This window comes from Euphorbia lathyris, chromosome 3 (genome assembly GCF_963576675.1).
Source record: "Euphorbia lathyris chromosome 3, ddEupLath1.1, whole genome shotgun sequence".
NCBI lineage: Eukaryota > Viridiplantae > Streptophyta > Magnoliopsida > Malpighiales > Euphorbiaceae > Euphorbia > Euphorbia lathyris.
Window position 1 is genome coordinate 98,516,346 of NC_088912.1, and position 8,660 is coordinate 98,525,005.

The 8,660-nt window shown below is 41.3% G+C and overlaps 1 protein-coding gene across 1 annotated transcript; it reads left to right on the forward strand.

Moving 5' to 3' along the window:
• The first annotated feature begins 1,919 nt into the window (after positions 1 to 1,919).
• LOC136223691 (fasciclin-like arabinogalactan protein 21) lies at positions 1,920 to 3,631 on the forward strand. The gene has a single exon (XM_066011820.1). The coding sequence runs from the start codon at positions 1,986 to 1,988 to the stop codon at positions 3,351 to 3,353; it is 1,368 nt and encodes a 455-aa protein (XP_065867892.1). The 5' UTR covers positions 1,920 to 1,985; the 3' UTR covers positions 3,354 to 3,631.
• Positions 3,632 to 8,660: the final 5,029 nt, after the last annotated feature.

The following is an 8,660-nucleotide window of genomic DNA, read 5'->3' on the forward strand; positions in this document are numbered from 1 at the left end:
CTACAACCCAATATGGTAGAACCACCAACATCTCTCCCATCTCCATAGCCATCAATCTCCACACATAAACTAACTTCATCACTCTCCTCAAAGAGATTAATAAGCCCAAACTCCTTCTCCCCCTCTTCAAGGCAAATACCCTCAATGTCTTTAAGCATACATATGTAGCTATACTTAAGAGGCATTTCATCAAACACTTGGGGAGCATGACTTGCTACCTTGTTTTCCCCAACATCCTTACCTACCAACATTCCTTCCTCCTCTTCTGCACATAAATCCACTTTCTCATTCACAACATCATTACCAAATAACCCAAAATTAGAATCTAATTCACAAATACGTCACCAACATCCAACACCTCACTAGAAATAAACTCATCCATAACTTCCAAATGAGAATTTGACAATATTGGGTTTACCTCTTTCTTGTATAATGGAGGAAAGGTTTGGGATGAACCTTGAGGGTGCAAAAGAGAGGTTTCTTCATCCTTTTTCCATTGGGCTCGACGTTGTCGTCTCCTACTATTTCGGGTTCCCCTTTGGAGTCTCTCCATCTCTTCTGGCTCCAAGTTCTCTCTTGTCTTTCTCATCATCTCGACATATTGGAGCTCCATCTCCCTTGTCTCCCCTTCAAGATGTTCCTTTAAGGCTTGTGAAAAACTCAGTTGAATCATTGTTGAAAGAAGTCTCCGTTAGGATAACGATCGGCTCTGATACCAAATGATACAGATAAATTCGGAACGAGTTAGTTTTAATGTAAACTCACAAAGATATTTCTTTTCAAGCTAAACTTGAAGGAGTTAATCCCGGTTTTATAGACTAAATCCATAGGAATAGTGAAATCCTCATTGTTGAAAGTGAAAACCCTAACAAGCTTAAATGAAGAAGATAATAAAATTGATTGATAAAAGTTGTCTTGATTACAAAGAAAGAGATGTATTTATAGCATCTAAAAAACCCTAAAACAAACCTAAAACAAATTACACAAAAGGGCAACTACATAATTAATTAAAAGGGTATAAATAAGGGTAGATTGGGGTAATCTTATAAGGAGTAAATTAAGGAATGAAACTAAGAAAATAGAAGGAGACAATTAAGGAGTAATTTAAGGAATGAATTAAGGAAATAGAAAGAGGCAAGGGCAGTCAAATGGATAAAGTTTGACCCTAGTCTTTCCCATCTTCTTTGCTTGACGTTGAAGACTACTTTAACCATCTCACGCTCCGCGTGTCTTGAAGGACACTCCGCGTAAGTGGGCCTCTGGAATTGGCCCTTGTCAGCTGCATCTTCATCCCCTTCTCGAACCATCCCTCCACGCTCCGTTTGTCTTATAACACGCTCCGCGTGGACTAGATTAGTGGCATCCTCTACGCATGGTTCTCTTCCTTCCCTCTTAGCAGTAGACTCACGCTCTACGAGTTCTATCTTTCGCCCCACGTACGAGCACAAGATACCCTCATCAAGTTTATAAAAGCACGATAGAATATTCGTATGGAAATCTCTCTGGTGACACTTTGTTTTTTTATTAACTGGTATCGAGAAACCTCTGGAACTTCTAAAATCGGTATTGTATCCCAATTTTAACTAATCATCATGTTAGGCCAATAACAACACTACTACATTGTGCATTATTTTAAATCTAACATTTTATAGGAACTAAACTAAGCTGTAATTTCCCCATTATTTAAAAGAAAAATCCCATTAAATTACACTTTAATCAATAAACTATTACATCTGTACATTATCAACTACAAAACATTAGATTTTAAATTGCTATACAAATGATTTGATTTATTTTTCGAAAAATTACTAAAAGAAGACTGAAATGGCATTTTAAATCAGATAGCTTATTTTATTTCTATTGGTTCAGGCGCGACTAAGCGCTACTCGAGGCGTAGCATCCTATAAATATCTTCTTCGCCAATATCCTGATTTCGTCTTTCACAGCTCACACTCATTTCTCTCACTCTCTCTCACAGCTTTCTCATGGCGATTTCTCTGCCTTTTTCAGTTTCCTTTTTGTTTTTGATCCTTTCCTTCTTCATCTCCCAAGCCAATGCTACTGAAGGCCTCTTCTCCGTCTCTGCCTCCACCTCCGCCTTCGCCTCCGACACTACCTTACCACCGTCACCATCCTCACCTCCGCCGATGACCTCTAACTCTAACTCCAACTCCAACTCAAACCCTAACGATCTCCATGAGAACACATTATTCTCTCACACAGCTATCCTCGGCCCGATCCTTTCTCATCTCGGCTTCACCGAGCTTTCCTTGGCCGCTCCATCGCTCTCTTCCGATTCAACCACCACTGCCTGGTCAGGTCCTTCTACACTCTTTGCTCCTTCTGATTCTTCTCTCCATAGTTGTTTATCTTGCTCCGTTCCGCATATTCTCCGTGAACATATTGTTCCTGGCCTTTACACCATTGATTATCTCCGTAACCTCGCCTTTGGTACTAAGATCGAAACCCTGAGTCCTGGCCGTTGCCTTACCGTAACATCCACTTCCATAAAAAACGTCACATCAACGTCAACATCAACATCAACATACATCGCTGCTAAGGTTTTCGTCGGCGGCGTGGAGATCACGCATCCAGATCTGTTCAACAATGGTCTTATAGTTATTCATGGAATTCAAGGCTATGTGGTTCCTCTCTCGCCTTATTCCTGCGATGTAGAGAGGTTAAACTCGCTTACATTTCCGTTTAATCAGCAAGATCGCGTAATTTCCCGCCATATCAACCATCAGTTCCTTCCGCATCCTGCTATCATGCGCTTGATGATGCGCGACGCGATGGTTAGGCTCCGCAACAATGGCTTTAGCATCCTCTCTCTGGCGATGAGAGCGAAATATGTTGAGCTGGTGACATTAAACAATATGACGATGTTTGCTCTAGACGACGCATCGATCTTCTCCGGATCTCAGTCATACATCAGTCATATTAGGTTTCATATTGTGCCTAACGTGTATTTGACTCATGCTGACCTAGAGAAGCTTCCGGTGGGAACGAGGCTCCCGACGCTCGAAAGAGGTCACTCTCTGGTTGTTACTGGCGCTGGAGGAGGAAATCCAGCGGTGTCTCCGATGAGGATTAACTATGTGAGAGTGAAAATTCCTGATGTTATACGCAACATGAATATTGTGGTGCATAGTGTTTATCTTCCATTTCCGAGGATTGATCCAGCTGTTGCTGCTTTTGATGGAATCATGGGAGAGCAAGCGGAGGGTGGAAATCACGCACCAGTTGAGGGAGGAGCTTGCACAGAACTTATGGATTACAATGGAAGTTGCGATGGAGCTCCTATGCCTCAAGGGAAGCCGTTCGTGGATATGGATGATAACTATGGCCTTTAGGAGGGGAGGAGGTGATTCTGATACCTTTCTTTTCTTTTGCTGGTGATGACGTGTCTTGTCTGTTATTTGAAGTTTCAGTGTACGTTTTTGCCACTAGTCTGATATGTGTCAAAGTTTGTTTTTAGCTCTTTTGCATGATGTACCGCCAAAAAGGAGTGAGTCGGTTAGATTTGTACACAGGTCAATGTTCTTTCCTTCATTCCAATATAGTTTTTGTTCTGGATTTGCTTATTGTGTGCTTGTTGACTGTTGCATATATAGTTGCGCAAAATTTTTCATGCTTAATTCATCTGCCAATATGAATATATATGTTATTTTACAATATTCCGGGTTATACCAATAAATACCTGAATTACCTGAATTAGTTTACTGAAATTTAAATATTAGGAAAAGTATGAGAAATAGCAAGGAAAAGAGGCCTTCATATTTATATATTTTTTTAATTAATTCTTAAATTTGGACACATTAGTTTTCTAATATATTTTTAAAATTTAAAAAATAGTTAATTGTAGATATCTAATTAGTTAAAAAAACTCATTATTCATTTCATATGTGTTTAAAATTATAGTTTTTTTTATAGTTTCTCTACCGTCAAATTACGGGATAGTTATATAATATTCACTTTTTTATAAATATATACAAATTTCAACAACTTATAAAACTAATTTTTATTTTATCAGGTCTCTAAAAAGCATATATTTTCTATATTTTAATCCCAACTGTTTTTTTTTTTTTGACAAAAGCAAAATATAAAACTGATTATTTGATAATAATATGAATTTCTTGTGTTTTATTAATAAAAACCTAAAAACACTTTACATAATTATAAAATAATATTTAAAATAGTATTCCATTAATTGAATTTTATGCTCAAAACTAATTTTTATGACCATCTAGAACTTACTGTGAAAAAAATTGAAATATTAAAGAAAAAATTGAAAAATTAAAGATTTAATATGCTGAAATGAATATAAAAACTTAATATACTAAAAAATAAAAGACCAAGGATCCAAGATGCTGTTTGCCAAATAGTAAAATCTGATGGAATTAATGATTTCAAGTTACAGAAAACGAATTTGATATTAAAAAAAAAAGTTACAGAAACCGAATTGGGCTTGAAAAGAGTCCATACCCCAAATATGCTGTTTGGTCCAGACGTAAGTATGTGTCTACTAGTAGCCCAACCCAAATAGTTAGCAGGCCAAAATTGAGATTTTTTCAGATACCTTAATAGGAAAGAAAAGTAACGAGTTTAGGCTACATATTTAAAAAAGAGAAATTATATAGAAAAGCATGTTTGATTTTGTTTTTACATTTTTTTTTTTTTTACAGGAAAGATTAATTCATTAATTGGTAATTAAAGCATTACAAATGAAAAGAAGTGGCTCATTTATCCACACCCCACGATCAGTGCTAGAAACTGCCGCCCGAGCATGGGCTACAAAATTCGCTGATCTATGAACAAAACAGGTAGAAGAAGCTGCTATATCCTGTAATAAGAATTTGCAGTCGTCGATAATCAAATCTAAAGCCGAATTGCCGTTAGTTTCTCGCTTAAGGGCATACACTGACAATTGTGAATCCGACTCCAACACAACACTAGTCCATCCCTTTGTCTTCAACCAGCTCAGTGCCTCGCGGAAGGAGAGGGCTTCGACGAGCAACGGATCAGGTCGGCAGCGTAACAGCCCGTTTCCAGTCGCATCAAATGACCTTTCTCGCTTAAGGGCATACACTGACAATTGTGGATCCGACTCCAACACAGTACCAGTCCATCCCTTTGTCTTCAACCAGCTCAGTGCCTCGCGAAAGGAGAGGGCTTCGACGAGGAACGGGTCAAGTCGGCAGCGTAACAGCCTGTTTCCAGCCGCAGCAAATGACCCCGAGTTATCCCGACAGATGAACGAGATTTTCAACGGACGATACGTGAGGAAGGAACCAATCAAGCTCCATGTTTTTGGTTTGGATTGTGTCGCGGCGTCGTCTGGTTGGAGGATGAGACCCGTGGCAGATTCCTCTTCGAATGTAATGTGGGCACTCATATCAATCAAGGATTCCATTGTTTCAGTGAAGATGAAGGTGAGGTTGGGGAAGAGTTTGGGCGGCGGCGGCTGGGGCTCGGCAAAAGCGAGAGAGTCTAAAGTATCCTTTATTTATATTTTTTTTTATCATCACAGACTGTTTTTAATTTGAAATATCAGAAACAATGAAAGTAATTTTAATTTTGTCAAACAGTTAATAGAAATTATATTACATATTTATTTATTAATTAAAAGTTGTTTTTCTCTTTCTCAGTTGATAATCGATATTCATGTGGTCATTATCTGCTATTCCTTTTGCTGTTGCTTTCGTGTTCTGCGTTTTTTGAAATTCCTTTTTAGTTTTCTGATTAACAACACCCAATTAGTTTAAAATTTGACACATAAGGACATTATCTTCTTTTCAAATTCACAGTGAAAAAACCACAGAGAATTGGATTGTGAGATTCCTACAAATGCAAAAACCTTAATTGATTTACTAGAAAAACTGTACGATGAAATTTTGACAAGTATTGAAACTGAAAATTAGTGAAAGTAAAGTACATAATAAGCAGTTCGTTCCTGGATTAGGGAGTTTATGCTGTGAATTTTAATGGAAAATGGTAGTTTTTTAATGGAGTTTATACAAATTAAAAAAAAACAATTTGATAACCCGCGAAGCCCAAAACAGGTTATATTCATTTCGCAAGCCCAGCCCATATTAAAGCCCCATGGGCTAAGATTGGACGGGACCCGAATGAAGGAAGCGGGCGCAGCGAGTAAACCGCCCCGAATTCCCAAACGGAGCGTCAAGACTCCCACTCAGAACCACGTTCGTTGCCATGAAAGCCACGAAAGGGACATGGCCTAAAAAGGGGTAACCGCCCTCAGAACGTGGCCCACTAAGGAGTAACCGCCCTCGGCGGTTACCCAAAAAACACCTATAAAAGGCCTTAAGAATAAGGGGGGAGGTACGTTCACATTTCTTCCCAAAAAGCTATTGCTAAATTATAGACTCATTTCTACAAAAACTGACTTGATCGTCGGAGAGTTTTCCCGGAGATCCTGTCTTCGGTTTTGTTTTGCAGGTAACTCCGGCAAAGAATATCAAAGCGGATCCAGCAAGTTATCATTGGTGCGGTGAACGTGGACCTTTTTTACCAACATTTGGTTAAAGGTACACGAAGAACATGTCAGAACCATCACGAACGACCGGCGTTACCACTAGATCAACCAGTATGAACTCCAGGGGACCACGGATTGCGAATTCGCAACCTGCAAGTACACAGCCTGTGGTGCCTAGCTCATCGGGTCCTTCGGGACAATTGAGTCCCTTATTGGAAGTCCAAGTGCAAACTGAGATGGAAATGTCCAATAGTGATTTCGTGCAGATGGCAGGACAAGTCTTGGCTTCGAATAGGAGCCAGGCGGCTGGAGATCGAATGATTAATTTACTAACGGCCCTCGCCGAACACAATACCGCCGTGGCGGCTGCTCCTCAAGAACCTGTGGTTATCTCAACACAATCACCGACTATCCCTGTCATATCGGCCCTCCCGCAGCCATCTCAGGCGCCAAATCAAGTGGGCCAGAGTAGTCGCACAAACCCACACAGCCACCCGAGCAACTACTCGCACCCAGATCTCATTACGACGATACATCCGACCTGGCAGCCATCCCAACCGTTGCCAGGAGTGCAAGGCACTCTTCCGCTACAGCAAGTGGAACCTTTTCCTCACAGACATTCGGAGTTGAGGACTCCTGGACGAGAGCACACATGGAACTTTGATCCTATAACGAGACAGCGGTTAGTCCCCCAATAGGCACACGTCTCAACACCGATGGGCGGGTGGATGCCACCCAGAATTCACCAGCAGCGGATGGAAGAAGTCCGGCGAATACCCGATATTGACTTAGAAGATCAATTACGAAGCATGATGGAGCGAATGGGGTACTCGCCTAGGCCGAGAGCAGAGGTCCAGAGCGATTCACCTTTTGCCCCTTCGTTGCGGGAATTCATTCCAGATCACAGAATCAAAGCGCCCACGATACCTAAATACTATGGGGATCCGAATTCTGATCCTGAGGCTCATGTCAGGAACTACAGAGAACTAATGGATGTTGCAGGAGCGAGTGAAAGCATCATTTGCAGGTTATTCTCGACAACTTTGGGCGGAGCCGCATCTGATTGGTTTCGATCTTTACCCGCAGAATCTATTCACAATTGGCATCAATATAGTCGGGATTTTTGTGCGAAATTTATGGGCTGTAAAGCAGCGGATGTGACGGATAGGCAGCTGAAGGAGATCAAACAGAGGAACTATAATTCCCTAAGGGAATTTGTTGTCGCATTCAATGATATTCTGGTGCGATTGCAAAACCCGGATATCGTGAGCATCCGCAACATCATGGCAGATGGAACCACAGATTGGAGTATGCGGGAGGAAATCATCCGCAACAAGCCGCGCACAGTGGCCGAACTCATGAAAATAGCAAAGGAATTCATGGAAGTGGATGATGTCAACAGGGAATATAGGGCTCAAACCCGGCGAGAAAGAGATGCCGCTAGATCCACTTCGGACAATCGGCGCCAGACCCAGTCCAAAAGTAATTTTGTTCGAAGAGGCGATCGCCCCTTTCAAAGTGGCGGATATCAGACACCATTAAACACGACTTGCCAGGAGGTGTTACTTTGGATCGAAAAGAGCCCCCTGAAGAAGGATGTGCGGTTCCCCGAGGTAAAAGGTCGAACCAGTTTGGGGCGACATCCTAACAAATATTGCAGGTTCCACAGATTGAATGGCCACGACACGAACGATTGCTATGAATTGAAGAAGGAGATTGAAAGGCGGATCGAAAGGGGCAAGCTGAATCAATTTGTATGAAAGGAGACTAGTGACGAGAAAGCAACGTTACCACATGAAGAAGAGGCAAGGCCCGAAAAGAAGCAGAAAAAAGGAGTGATAAACGTGATAGCCGGCGGGATCTATGAGCCTCCAACAAAAAGAGCTCGCCGTGAACAGCGAAAACGCAACACTCATAGGGGGGATGCCCTCAATTACTCATTCACGCGAATCACGGAGCCGCATGCGGATGCTTTGGTGATTACAATGGCTGTAGAAGGATGGGACGTCAAGCGGGTCCTTATTGATACTGGCAGTTCTTGTAATGTTATTACTCGGACTGCATTCAACAAGTTGGGAATCAACGACGAGAGGGTGGAACACACCTTCATGGATGTAACTGGTTTTGGGGGTCAATCCTCCCAAACAAGTGGGCAGGTGGTGTT